Source organism: Scomber japonicus, chromosome 3, assembly GCF_027409825.1.
Source record: "Scomber japonicus isolate fScoJap1 chromosome 3, fScoJap1.pri, whole genome shotgun sequence".
In the NCBI taxonomy this organism is placed as follows: Eukaryota; Metazoa; Chordata; class Actinopteri; order Scombriformes; family Scombridae; genus Scomber; species Scomber japonicus.
Genome location: NC_070580.1, coordinates 12204758 through 12219801, shown reverse-complemented (window position 1 = coordinate 12219801; position 15044 = coordinate 12204758). Strand labels below are relative to the sequence as shown.

Below are 15044 nucleotides of genomic sequence, written 5' to 3'. Positions count from 1 at the left end.
TTTCTTGATGAGCTCCCAGGCAATATAAAATGTGGAATTACCATTGTGGCCAATGGTACCTTTTAAAGAAGAGAAACAAAGGCAGCAATACTGCTCCCTGCTGGTTCTATGCAGTCACAACAATAGTCTTCTTACAGCTGCATTGCATGTTGTTAACCAGCAGATGGCAGGATGCAAAAGTGTATTGTAATACTGTTTTACTGTAGAATTACCAGTGCTGTCTATTGTAAATAAATCATCACAAAACCTCAATTTTAAAAAGAACAAAATATACAAGCATGAAAGTATGAAATCTGAAAAGATGGTACTATGATGTTTTATTAATATATGGCTGTCATGTTTGTTGAGCTGTGCTGCAAGCTATAATGTTTTGTTTTATTTATTTTTTAATGTTTTTGCTTTCATAGAGCACATTAGCACAATTTCATTACCACAAATGAATCTGAGTAAAATCTAGTTTCTGAAATCCCAAGTCATATTGTTTCCTCTATATTATCTAACAATATTAGTCTTCTAAGACTAAGAAAACACAAAACAGTCTCCCAATACAAAACCTTTGTACTGCAGGTTGCTTATGATATTGATGATTATGGGCTTTTGAAACTTTTTGTACTGGTGATGCTGTCGTAATTAACAGCAACAATATAGATTTGTATTGTTAGACCTCAGTGGTATGCCGTTAAATGGGGCAGAGTTGTTGCGATTGATTACTTTTTAACCCCTGCATTGCTAAGAATCAATGCTACTTACCACATCTATGCATCACTATCACAATTCTTTACCTAAAGTATTATCATCAGTTACCTTTATGATGAAAAAATCAATAGTGGTGAATCAAAGTGCTTATTATAAGCTGAACTGTGGGGGGCCCAGTTGTTTGTGTAAGTAGATATGTTCTTGTTTGCACTTGCTTAAGTATTAATGTATTGATGGTACTACATAACTCAATCCAATATATAGAGTAACTATTTCAGCTGCTATTTTAGCTGAGTTAGTATCTAAGTTTTATTTTGTTAGTCCTTGTGAAAATCTCTTTTCCTCTCAGCAAGGACAGGCTGTGATCAATCGTCTTTTCAGCATTGATGGTTTGGAGAAACAGGAAACTGACACTTCTCTCACCCCACCACTCCTAATGAAGTCATCCAATGACACAGAGACAGAGTTAGCATACCCCTGAGCCCCATTGACTGTATGGATGGCTGCATATGATTGTACAGTGGGCATGAAAAACAAAGAGGCTCCCAAGAGGAAGCCTATTTAAACCCTAGAGGACCCTAGAAAGAGTGTTCTCTGCATTATTATAATCAAAGGCGATGCAGTATCCTGGAACGTGTCACCAAATGGCACTGCTGGGATTTTTCGAACACAAGTTCACACCCCACCAGGATGGGTGCTAAGCTTGTGCTAATTGAGAGTGTGTAACACAGATGCTGTCCTCGAGATTAGGGGGAACGTATGACGCAGGCTGATTGCCACATTTTCTCTAAATAATCTTGCAAATCTCCAATATAGCCATCGTTGCCTTGAAAGATGTTATCCACCTGTTGTCCACTGACTGTCCAATTAGAAGAAAAATGAGAGGATCACAGATGAGTAAACAGATTAATTAAATTTTATTACCATCAAAATCATCAACTCAGTCAAGGAGTACGGTACAGAGCTCACAAATGCAAGACAGGACCTACAGGTGACCACTGGTCCTGGCAAATATCACATCTACAAATACACCTGTAAGTGCATGGCAAAATGAACAGACCTGGAATACTAAATACAGTGAGAAATGTATTGGAAAAAAGCATTGCTTTAAACTGTGTAACAGTATTTAAACAGTTTTTATTTGCCATCTAAACAAAGAGAACGGACTACATGAAATTATCTATTCACATAAAAAATCTCTGATATTCATCTTATTAAGCATCTTGGTAAAATCTAAATATTTATCTTAGACAATGTAAGAAATAATATAGTGGTATAATCTGGATGACTGGTGTGTCTACCAATCTACATGAACACAAATTAAAAGGAAATCCATGTATAAATAAAAGACTCTGCAACAACAAAGTCAAACTTCAGATTCTACAGATAATAAATATGATAAATTTTCTCCAGAGCAGTTGCCCCTTTTTTATCTGAAACACATTTCCATATAATGTGCGCAGGAAATTCTCTTGACAACAAGGTTGGGTAAAGTCAGACAAGTCACCTAATAATTATACTGACAATATGGGTGCTGTCATTATGTGACCAGGGAATAGAAACCTGTAGTGTATGTTAGCACAGGAAATCAGGCTCCTCGCACACACACAGAAACACACTTATCTGACAGCAGCCATGTGTTAGTTAAGTGGCCCTGATGGACCTGACAGCTGGCAAGGACTATAGACTTCTACTTACAGATACATAGACTGTATTGAAAGGACACGAAGAATCACAGTTTCTGCAGCCAGTCAAATATTGCTCAATTTCCTCTAGAGTGATTACAGAGACCTTCTTCTGTAGTTCATTATTAATGCTTGAGGGGACCAGTGACAAGAAATGATAGATTGTTATTACTGTTCATCAAGTATGAGCTGGAATTAACAAATAACTGAAACAGTTGAAAAACAAGTAAATATGAAAATAAAAAAATATATAAATAATAAATAAATAAAGTAGTTCAGAAATGTCATGTGCTTCATACTTTTTTTCCCCAGTACAATACAGGTCAACAAAGTTGAGTTGGTGAAGATGGCCCTAGTTACCACTAAGTCAAAATGATGCACGTCTTCCCTTGAAAGCCGTATGTGGTCAGAATTAATGCACATTTTCTTTTACAGTTACAACCAAATATTAAGACATATGTGGCATTAGAGTCAATATGCTAACGCAGCGTACAGAATCAAATCAGACTAGATACAGGTAGACTGAGATCTAGCAAAAAAAACGATTTCTGTCACATGAAGGATAAAGATGTCATGACGTCTTCTAAAAAAGAAAAGCTACAAATTAATTTGGATGCATAGAACTGCTATGAAATGAAGACTATCTTTTCTTTGTTTTTTTCACATAACTTACAGGAGGGGCACAAAATGAACAGTAGTAATAATGTAAAGTATGCTTTTTGAAAGGAACATTAGCCTCGGCATGGCTTGTGGCAAGAGGCGAGAGTGTTGTGGCCTACAAAAAGACAGGGTTGGCAGGAGCACATCTTTATTCACCAAGTGGCTGTGAAATGTGAAATTAACAGCAAAAAGTGAGAATGCATGCTGTTTTGGCTACTTCTACAAAGGTCTCTATATACAGAATCTTTACACTTACAGCTATGAGGTTCTTTCCTGAGCAGGAAGTTAGCAAAGGAACATAGTGTTTGTGTGTGCTTATGTGTGAAGCTGCCTAGTTCAAAATACAGTACTGGGCATAAAAACTCCCAGTCAGCAATCTCAGTGTTGTTTAACTTACAATTACTGGTTAGTATAGACAATAACAGATAGCAAAGGTAGCTATAGTTCCCCTTGTAACAGGAACATATGTCTTCTCCAACTTAAGGAGGACCAGTACTTACCAAATATTACAGTACATGGTCCAAATTTCAGAGACAAGTAGTTGGCTCATTGAAAAGGAATCAAAGCTGTTTTCAGCACAATTATGTCTTCCTATGTACCACTGAGAGACGAATCAGAAAGAAGACTTTAGCTGTAAGCCACAGCTTGACAGGATATCTGTTTGGCCTCTAAAACTCAAGTGTGACGACATGGATGTGGTTTATAATCTGACCAAAGGGTCAGTGAAAAAAGGTACAATACGTGTAAAAAGAAAGCCAATGCAATGCGGCACTCAGGAAAGGTTAGCACACAGCCTCCATGAGATGAAACTAATGCTGCAAGTGAGAGAGAAGCAGAGTCAGTGTCACCATGCTAGCAGCTAATGTACAGTGTGCGGGGGTTGGTAGGGACTGCAGATGTCACAGCAGTGAGGGTAGGGGTAGTCTAACCCTGCTCATCCCCAGCCTCAGCACCTGCATGGAGAGCAGCCAAGGCATCTCCATTACAACGTGATGTGGGCTCAGCCTCTACTGGTGCCGGGCTTGGCTGTTGTGGCTCTGCGGCTGAGGCTACCACCTCGCCTCCGTCCTCCGGCGCTGGTTGGCTTATCTCCGCTCCTGCAGGGAGCTCTGTGACTGTAGCAGGTGCTCCCTCAGGTGCTCCTTCAGGTGCACTCTTGGGTGCTCCCTCAGATGCAGCAGCAGAGGGGTCAGCAGCAGCCTGAGGAGCTGCAGGGTCTGCTGGGGCACCGGCTTCAGGGCTGGTTGCCCTTGAATTACTCTGCTCAGGTGCTCTAAGTCTCTTCATGATGGTGGTGACCCGCACAGCTTTCTGTGGAAGGATGCAGAATAAGCCGATCTTAAATAGGTTCCATTATCTGAAAACTTGCTTAGAGAACATAAAGTCTCATTGGACTACCTCAACTCACAGTTATACAAGCCTGCATTACTATAGCTCCTTGTTCATGAACCATACAACTACTGTCAAACTTTGTGATGAAGAGCTTCCTGAGAGAGAGAACAAAGGGGCTTACCTTCCATTTGGCTCTGGCAAAGTTCTTCTCTATTTGTGCACACACATTTTCCTTGATGTTCTTATCTGAAGCTGCACCGCCAGAGATCCTGTTGTCCAAAATGGAGTAAAAAACACAACATCACAACAGAGCTTTATGCTTCCCTCTATCTTTGGATGCCACTGGCTGCTGCACACAGTATTACTCAATTTGACTGGAAAAAAGGACTTTGCAAGTACTGTACAACCTTTAAAGATTACTCTGATTATTTCTCAGCTTGTGCATTTTTTCCTTGTTTTTGCCACTGTGAAAATTAGTACACTAGATGCAAAAATTGAAATTTGCTGGAAGTGCCACTGTCTAATACACATAAGCAGGGCAAAACAGGTAAAAACAAGTCCTTTCAACACAAAAATACACACACATAATAAAACAACTGCAACTGAAGAACTGCCACACCATGTAAGAGATAATGTACATGAGGAGTATCTAAATAAGAACAAATAGTAGATAAATGGGGCACAAGGGTGTTCCTCTACTCAATCTTTTTTTTAATTACCATTGGGGCACTCCAAAGTATATTATTGTTCTCATACCAATGCCACTTATAAAGAAAACAAAAAGGCACTGTGAGACTGTATTTGCTGCAAGAAAAGAAAAAAAAAAAAACATGCTCAAAATGAAAATGTTAATTGGCTTGTGTTTCAGATTGCATATCGCTTTGTACAAGAATGCTTGCCAAATTAATGTTGAATATCATGTTTTTTTATATTAGTTACCAACTTTAATTAAGACTAAATGTACAGCTGAAATTGATGAGAATGTGAATAATTCAGCAGGTGCTGGATGAAGTGAAATTTTGACCTGATGAGATGGTACAAAATGAAAATTCAAGGGATTACTCTGTGAGGAACATGAATGTCTGTACCAAACTCCATCCAATAGATGTGGAGACAGTTTGAACAGTTTCAGTTGGAACGAGAAGATCTGCCAGGAAAAGTCAGGGTCACTAAAGTCACTGGGATACATTGTCTGGGAACAATGAATATCTGCACTGAGTGTTGTGGCAGTCCATTTGGATATTTCAGACATTGTCATCCAAAGTTGCTGGTGTGGCTAAAAACTGTGCTGAATTCATTTTAGGCAATGTGGCTAGTAGCTTTGGTTGTCAATTTAATGTTAAGTAAAGCATCAGCATTGTGGCTAGGGTATCTTACAGTCTAAGCAGCACCCATTAAGAACAATGATTGATGTGATTGATGATGTTTCTCAACAAAATTTTAAGGAGCATGTTAAACAAGGAAGAAGGTCTTCTCTATAATTCAGTCTCTCTGATCATGTTAATATATTCTGATAATACTGCTGTGATTTAAGTGGTCTACAAATATATCAAAGCTCTGATGCCTACCATTCATGGTTTATAGCCTCCTGGGCTGTCAGTCTCTGGTCTTGTTCCACCTCCATCAGACGTGCAACCAGACTCTTAGCTGTCAGAGAAAAGTCACACAGACGAAACTTTAAAAAAAAAGGTTTATTCTCCTGATAGATGGGAACATAAATATGATGTGTTTGATCACTCCAGAGGTAAGAAAAGAGAAACTCTCTTGAATTTGAAATGTTTACCCTGCAAGCTGTCATTGTGTTCCCTCACAGCATTAATTTTATCCTAAAAGTACCTGAATCAGAGATCTCATCCCAGTACGGAGAGTCAAACTCATAATCGCCTGCCAGGATCTTTCGGAACAGGTTCTTGTCATGGTTTTCATAATCCTCCTCATCAGTTTCATCGTAGAAAGGGGGGTTGCCTGACAGCCTGAAGTAGAAAAAACAGAGAATATCACAAGTTAAAAAAATTTAATAAATAAATATTCTCTAATTCAAGGCTAGATGCTGGTCAAACAGGTGCTGGGGCCTGATGAAAGACACTGAAGTCCTTTTGAAGAAAAAAAGGCACCAGTTAAAAGCTTCCCACTTCCTTGTTGTCCTTGTCTGGGTTCTCAGCTAGTTGCTGTGAGCTGAGTTTGGGTGATCTTCCAGTTCTAGCTTTATATTTCACATATAAGAAAACAAGCAAGTGTTTTCCCCCAAATTATTAATTTAAGTAATTTAACTTAACCTCAGACTGAAAAGCAGTGTTTTGCTGCCTCGCTGGTTGATAGTTTAAAGCCTGTGTCACTTCTGATCACATCCATCCAAGTGCACTGTTGTACAGTGTTACAATGTACCCTGAAATACACTTCTACATCACAACAGCAAGGTAATACACCCTCATTTTGCCAAATAATATAATATAATAAAGCTGATATATTTGACTAATGCATGAAAGTATATGAGCAAACTCCTGTCTTATGGTAAAATAAATACCCTTCTATCAGCATGTTTTATGTCACAACTTACAGTATATACATGATGACACCTGTAGCCCAGCAGTCCACAGGCCCGCCATAGCGCTGTCTGCCAACCACCTCTGGAGCTGCAGAGGAGCACAGAAACTTGATAACAATCTCTGTAAGCAGGCAACTACACACATCACATTCTCCACTGAACTGTTTCTATGACAATGTCTTATTTGCCATTTTTTGCATTTTGCCAATTTAAAATTCTCACCCAGATACTCTGGTGTCCCACAGGGGTCTTTGATTAGTCCATTCTCCAGCTTGGCAAGATGGAAGTCACTGATGACTATTTTAGAGTGCTTCAGCCGGTTGTAGTAAACCAAGTTCTCCAACTGTGGAAAATGACATATTACAATGACAACAGTTAATGTAATATTCATGTTTAAGGTCTTTCATTGTGGTCATTAATATTCAAGTGAAAGTTTCAGAGTTTGAATTTCAGTGAAAGGCAGAAATAATGAGCTGACCCCAAACAGCTAAAACTTTAATTATCCAGTGCAGGTTAAAATGAATCAAATGTGAAACATTCAGTTTAAATCAGCCATTTTATTATTATTGGAATAAAGCTACATGACTCAACTTAGTTTGAAGAAATGCATTTTAAAAGCTGGCAATCTTACAGGGAGACTCGAGAGGTACTGAGACAGAGAAGCTGATCCAGGTTTTTTATATAAATAATGGTTACACATTAATTTAAAGATAGAACAAAGAAAGCAGCCAACTGTTGTGTAACAGAAAGAGGGTCAGACACACTCAGACAGCGTGTGCCTGGCATAGTGTAATGAATATTAAAAGATAAGTGGCATTTTAACTGAAATTTGCACGTTATTTTGTACATCACAAATGAGTAAACCCTCTCTTGGAATTAAATGAGTTGGACGCCACTTGAAATTTGACTAAAATGTCAGTAAGCATATGGAGAGCACATTTTTCCCAGAGTGCTAGTTAATGTGATGGTTCTGCACAGAAACATGTGCAATGTAAATTAGGCATTTTTATGCTAGTTTCAGATGCTTTATTCAAATTAGACCTCTTACATTATCTCACATCAGCGAAGTTGCTCATTGAGAAAACATTATGGATTGTTTTTTGCATAATAAAATGATAGATATGACAACACAGATCTATAGTGTGTTTGAAAGTCCTGCACTAACGTGTTACCTTAAGGTTTCTGTGAACAATATGCAGGGAGTGCAGGTAGGCGACGGCCTCCAACACCTGGCGCACCACATTGCTGGTATCTCGCTCTGAGTAGTAGCCTTGGTCCAGGATCCAGTCAAACACCTCTCTGCCTGTTGCACTGTGGAAGAACAGAAAGGTCCATCATATGTTGCATGTTTAATGTTGGTAGTTAAGAATGTGGTGTTAGAGATGTCTTTTCCAGGTTTTTTTAATAGGAAATTTGTTTGTCTTTGTCTGATGTCTTTGCTGGTTAGGATGTCTAACAGAGAAATGTGGCAGCCAGGTGAACCAGTGCCATAGGATGAGCCATATAAATGCAATATCAGTCTAAATCTGTGAACCTTTCTGTTATCCCTCCATCTCCCTCTTCCTGCATTCGACTGTCAAATATTCAGGGAAAGGCAAAACAAAAAAAACTGCTAACGTAGAAACCTTTAATTGCCCTTTTACACTATATATGTTGTATGTTAAAATGTTAATTATATCCTTCTGAGAATAATAAATGTCTCACCTGTTTAAAAGGGAAATGGTTTTAATATGTTCCCTATGGATGTGTCTGTGGTCTTTGATCATTTCCTTTGAAACCGGAATTCCTAAACCAACAAATCAAGTGTCCTCAAAGGATGAGTATCATACATTTAGCATATCTGTGGAAATGCATCAAATTCCCCAAGAACACACGCCAATGAGAATGGAGCAGCTAGCAAGCAATCATATCTGAATACCAAATGAGTGGAGTTCAGAGCTTTTCTCATATCTGCAGGGCCTCAGGCTACAACAGCTCATTCCCCACGAGTGTATAATCAACACATGGAGTTCAGCTTGCCCGAGCGACCGCAAAGACAAGCAGAAAGCCTTTACCACCCCGACTCATCAGACATCTGAACTCACAGTTCAAGGAAGAGGAAGTACTCCTTTTTGGTCTCGAAGACATCCACCAGTTGGAGAATGTTGGGATGCTTCACCCTGAGGAGATGTGTCATAAAGCACAAAACAGAGCGAGACACAGAGAGAGAGAGAGAGAGAATGATGTCAGGACTTTTATAGGAGGTGACGTTTGCATCATTCATTCAGTTGGAGGAATATTGCAAAGGGTTAATGCTCATGAATAACACACTACAGTAGTCATAGAAGCCAAGATAAAAAGCAGCCATGAAGAAAGCAACATGCAACCCCACAACATAATCAATTAAGTTTACTTCTCAACACAAGTTCTGGATACTTAACTGGCCGTCCATAGATAAGCAGATTTATGTAATCTAATGCATCCATTTGGGCATAAAGACAACCATGCAGCAGGATGGTGCTGAACAGCTGACTGTGCCTTTGACAACCACAGCACCAGCTGGCAAATTTCATGGTGAATTTGGTCTGTAAAGCTATATATTTGCAAAATGAATAATGAAAGTAAGCTGCCGGGTGTTGAGCTTCCACAGAAAAATGACAAAATAATCCTGTTTCCTTCACGATGATTCTTACTTTTTTGTAGTGAATGTAGAACAGGGTCAAAAAAAGTGTGAAGCTGTGTCTGAAATGGTGTTTTTATTCATTCAATCAGTTAATTAGTGAGTGGACAAGTGATCGTTGGGACCTTAGTGCATCATTGTCATGTGTTCGTTACCAATAACAACACAGGTAGTGTGGAGTTTTTAGAAAAAATGGTAAGCCTGTCCTTTGGACCATTTCTGTTGTAATGTGGGGATCTCTGAGAACATATGCATACATTTGACATTTACAACTCAAACTTAAAATAAAGCATCAAAAAGTGTATATATTTTACAAGGTATAGTCTCTCTGTAACTGATAAATGATTGTTCTCTGCAACGGGGATGGAATGCATTAATTTTTTCAAAGTCACAACTGTATAATAAATCTGTATATGTGCAATGGATGTTCCAGGTTATGTAAGGTACATACTGAAAACATCAAAGCTAATTATAATGTCATAAAATCAGCCTTGTGCGTAAACGTCTTGAAGTCAGATTTAAGGTGAGTGCAGAGAAACTTTCCAACTTCAGTTTTTTAGTGTTAAAATCTGCACATGTACACAAAATATATAACAAAAAATATATTTTTGTTTGGAGGGGGACTTTAAATCAGTGGTATTAGCAGTAGTGTCAAAACCTGTACAAGTGACAAACGCAGGATTCTTACGTCAAGTATTAACAATATAAAAGAACTGATTCATACTTGAGTGAGAGTCTCTCCTTAATGCTTATATTAAAGCATTTTATATTTTGAGATTGCATTTGATGTTTTGCCAGCAATATTCACAGCTTTTGACAGTGCCACTATAAACTGTTTCATTATTCATTAAGCCCCCTCTGATGATTAGACCATGAAAAACGGGAGCATCATCATCATCCCCGTTATTGAGGTGTGTAAAGTGTAATTTTCACAAGAATATGAGTCCAAAGACCTCTTAGAAAGAAATCACACCCTCATCTTCATCTAGCTCCAGTGCTTCGCCTGCTGTCAGCAACAAATAGTTTGATAAGGCCCAGGTTATGCTAATGTGGGCTTTAATGGAAAGTTAGAAGAAGAAGGAGCTGAGAAAAAATGTCTCAGATAAACAAGGCTGCGTGTGATCACTCAGCAAAATGAGTTCTGCTTGACTTTCTGTTTTTAAAGAGAGCGCTGAGATTTGTTCTCTTTTGTTTTCCTTTTCGCAAATTGATGTCATCTGTGAAATCAGCATTAAAGAAGATGAAATAAGGAAAACAGAAACAAACTAAAGACTCGACACAAAACTAATCATGCAGCATTAAACGCAGAAATTCAGACTCCAGAGAGCATAAACCATAAACCACAATGAAAAAAAGAAGCAACTCACATCTTTAAGATGAGGATCTCATTTTTCGCGGCCTTGCGGACTTTCCTTCCATCCTTTTTCAGGAACTTTTTACATGTGTACATTTTCATTGTAGTTTTGTCCTTGGCCCTGAATATCTCACAGAACTCCTCCCTGAAATGAAACATTTCAGAGTCAAGCACATGGCAACTTCTCACAGATTACATTTGACTCTCGAGAAAAGTTATAAAGTCTGGTTTAAAAGTTTGGCTCTTCCAGCAGCTGTTGAAATACTTACGATTTAACAATTTGACCCAGGTCATATTTGTCTGTCACATCCGAAGGATTGTTGTAATCCTTCTTTTCCCCGATTGTTAAACAGCCAAATGGCATGGCCACTCCTGACCTGTGGTAAGAAGGAGAGACGGGGAGAGAATGGGATGACAGAGATAACATTTTCCATTAATCTCTCAGGGTGTTATGTAATGGCGTCCCACCTATAGCTGATGATTTCTCTTAAAGTTGTACCCACACTCTGCCATTATATTACAGTAGATGATGACTTGGCAAGAATAGCCCCCTCTTAGTCATAAAGAATTACTTCAGTAATGCTGAGAAAGCCTTTCGGATATATGAGAGCTAAGATCCCACCAGGCAGTATCAATGCAGTGGATTGTTTCGTTTAACTTAATGTAACCGAGCCTTTCATGATCCTGCATTAATAAAGGGTCATAGAAGGATGTTAGGATTAGCTCGGGAAATAGCACTGGAGAATAAGTCTGGACTGAATGTGGATCAGGGTGAAGAAAGAACAGGCCCTTATATGATCTGAGAGCCCAATGAGGCCACCGCAGCAACAAGTGAAGCATTTCCAATCAAGGAAAAAGGAGCCAGCAATTATAGGCAGAGCAACTAAGCACCCCAAGAGGAGTTAAAGTACTTTACAAGCTCTGCATCAACACCTTAATTGCGCTGCAGCCTCTCCTTGCCTCTTTCTAACAACATGGAGTAAAATGAGAGACCAGCCTATGCAATGTTACTGAAGGTTTTCTTTACTGAGAATTAAATGTTGGCTGGAGTTGTTATTTTTGTTTTTCAAGGTACAGTCAGGGATAGAAATCCCAAAACAAGTAGAAAGTGTGCTGTATTTAGCTGCAACAATAAAACATTCATGCTCCCATGCAGTTAAGAAAGTGTATAGTTTGTGTTTGTGTGTGAGCATTTATGCGGCTGAAACCTTGAATATACACTGCTGCACTACACTTTTTTATTCTTAACATGAAGATGAAAAACTAAAATGCAAGAAAACATTTTTTTAATAATTATTCCTAAAGATATGGACTAAATATAAAATAAACTTGTCTTTGCTCATCTGGTGGACAACATATGATAGCAAAACTGCATCTATTCTACATTCCTCTACAGCAACTTCTTGTCACATATCAGCCAAGATATGCTGATACTAATTCATCTGCAACAGATAATGCCAATCTATGAATCAGGTTCTGTACATTCATTTTGTATATTCATTTTGTTTCATTGAGGAATTTAAAGACAAACTCAAACCCCAACAATCATCTTGTCTTCATTGACCTTCATTGATATAGAAGTGTACACCAGGACACTGTAGGTGTAACAAAGCACATGTCTGATCACACCCAATCATATTGATAATGCTTGGTTAGGTCAGAGGTGAAACAGAGAGGGCAATGAGAGCACTGCTTTTCAGCCTGGTTTCAATTGCTCTTTAAGTCTGATCTCAAATGCATGACTCTGATATAAGAGGGTGATGGGAATAAAACCTTTTATCATGGTGTATGTTCTTTATGACGGTATGTCATGATATAGTATGTTTTCTGGTTTCTGGCTAATTCAGTGACCAATCAATGCACTCCATCACATTGATGAAAATCCAATTTTGCCATGAAGCAGTCCTGCTTATTGATTTGCACCATTGCCCACAATGACCCAATATAGAGGAACAGTATTAAAGGGACACCTCCTTCTGCATAAAACGTGTGGTAAAATATCTAGTTTGTACAAGTGAAAGGGAAAAATGTGGCGTCAGTTACAACAATTAAAAAAGTGTGTTCTACTGGTTCAAATCCACTGATGTGTCATTGAACATAGCACAACACGGCTCATTACTCCAGTAAAGCTGCTCAGTACAACACTGCAGCCATACTGACTGATACATGAAGCTGATTGGAAGTAAAGCATGGCATTTCTGCAAATGATTGCTCAGAAAACACTTCTCCAGATGAATAAAGAAATGAATAAAGGGGGAAAATATTTATATCCAAACTATAACATCCATCTGCGCCAACAGTCTGGGTGATGGATGTCCACATGTAAATAAGCTAAGCCAGCATGAGGAGTAATGTCTTATGTGTAAGAAGGCGAATCTGTTTGCTGTGGCTCCGTGAACCCACTCGTAATCCAATCTAAATGAACAAGGCTCAGCATGGAGACATCTCAAATTGCCAAGAGAAAACTGTGATCTCTCTGAACTTCCTTTTCTCATCTGGGGCGCTGAGTCTGTGTTGTGTAGTCAGTGAGAGGGGCTGACCTCTCCTGGCTCTCTATCTCTTCTCTCTCACTCTCAGTATACTGTAGCTGCATGTCTCTCTGTGATGAATGCCTTTTCTCAGTGAAGGTATACTGCAAAGAGGAAAGGAAAGTTATGCAGGGCAGCAGTTTGAATGGAGCTATTCTGAGTAGATGTGGCAGATGGAGCAAGGCATTAAGAAACACGTCAGAGAAAATCTCCATTATGGTAGAAAGCATTTATATTCAGCAAGTAGCTATAACAGTCCACAGGAGTGTTAGAGTGGTTGAGAAGGAAAAATAATTTGGAGGAAGAGAGAGAGTGAGTGAAAGAGAGTGGAATTTGAAGCTGATGAAATCTAATAAATCTAGTAAAATAACCTAGCAAATAAACTGTCTCTCTGTGGTTTTGGAAAAGCCTTCTGAGTCCAGTTTTTTGAGGATTCATTTCATAGATTCATGGTGAACCTGTCAAATAAAAGAGTGGCCAAGGAGACATGAATATTTGTATAAAAAAAAACAAAGGAAGATAGGTTCAGAGAAAGCAAAGAAAAGTGCTTCTGTATATTATCTTGGTTGGCCTCACCAGTTTTATAAAAGTCATGAATGACTGTAAAGGACTATAAAGAGAATTTGTGAAGCATTTCAAGTGGAAAGAGCCGGATGCTTTCTGTATCACATAACAGAGGCTGCATAATGGGCCCATTTGGACAGACCACCATCAGCAACATTCAAGCATTATCACCTCATGTTCTGACTATTATCTAGCCTCCGGGAGCACCAATCAATGGCTCACGATGCTTTATGGGCCTGTTTGTGATCTGGGTCCACAAGCAGAGCCAGTTTGGAGCATCTTGCTATATCACCAAGGATTTTCTGTAGATGTATCAAAAATTTACAGGAGGGAAGATGGATAGTGATAAAGATCTTGGGCTTATTGGGAGGGTGCAGAATCTCTTAAAGCCAGTAGAGGAGATAAGCAAATTAGGTTTTTTTTGTAGTACTTGTTGAAATCAATGAGGAACTCTTATATAACCTGTGTCTGGGAAAATCTTAGGATTAGGTTAAATGCAACACTTATGTGCACTGTGTCAAGATTTTTTAACACAGTAGTAAGGATGATTATTTAACCTGCGTCTATGGTATAATGTTACCATACATAGCATACAGTACATAGCCTTTATAATGCCATTTTCACTAACTCCACCTTGAAAGTACTTTTTGCCTGTTTCTGGAAATCATTAATGCAATGTTTAGTTGTTGACTCCGTCCTCCTTTCACCTTTTCCTCCTTCCACTCCCTCTGGCTCAGCAGCTAAATGAGGATGCACAGTAAAGATCAGACACAATGCATCACACTTATGCTGCTGGTAGGCCATTCCAGATGTACCCAAGCAGTGCTGAGCCTTAACAATTATGTACAAACCATATTTTATAAAGAAAAACATTCACCTGAGCAAGCTCACTAAAAACTTAAACTATAGAGTATATGCCAAATATGTTTCAGAGATAAAATTGTTGCCTTATGTTAAATGGAAAATATTTTGTCAAATTCAGAAAGTGTGTTTTCTTACACTGCATGGGAGTCATGGACAT

General features: G+C 38.7%; 1 protein-coding gene across 1 annotated transcript; it reads right to left on the bottom strand.

Annotated features, from left to right (window-relative positions):
• Positions 1-3965: 3965 nt before the first annotated feature.
• LOC128356070 (caM kinase-like vesicle-associated protein) lies at positions 3966-11295 on the bottom strand. Its single transcript, XM_053316503.1, has 10 exons — positions 11201-11295; positions 10945-11076; positions 9003-9077; positions 8091-8229; positions 7141-7261; positions 6931-7006; positions 6210-6346; positions 5942-6020; positions 4555-4642; positions 3966-4352 (listed from the first exon to the last, which is right to left on the bottom strand). Exons 1-10 carry the CDS (start codon positions 11293-11295, stop codon positions 3966-3968), a joined length of 1329 nt encoding a protein of 442 aa, XP_053172478.1.
• Positions 11296-15044: the final 3749 nt, after the last annotated feature.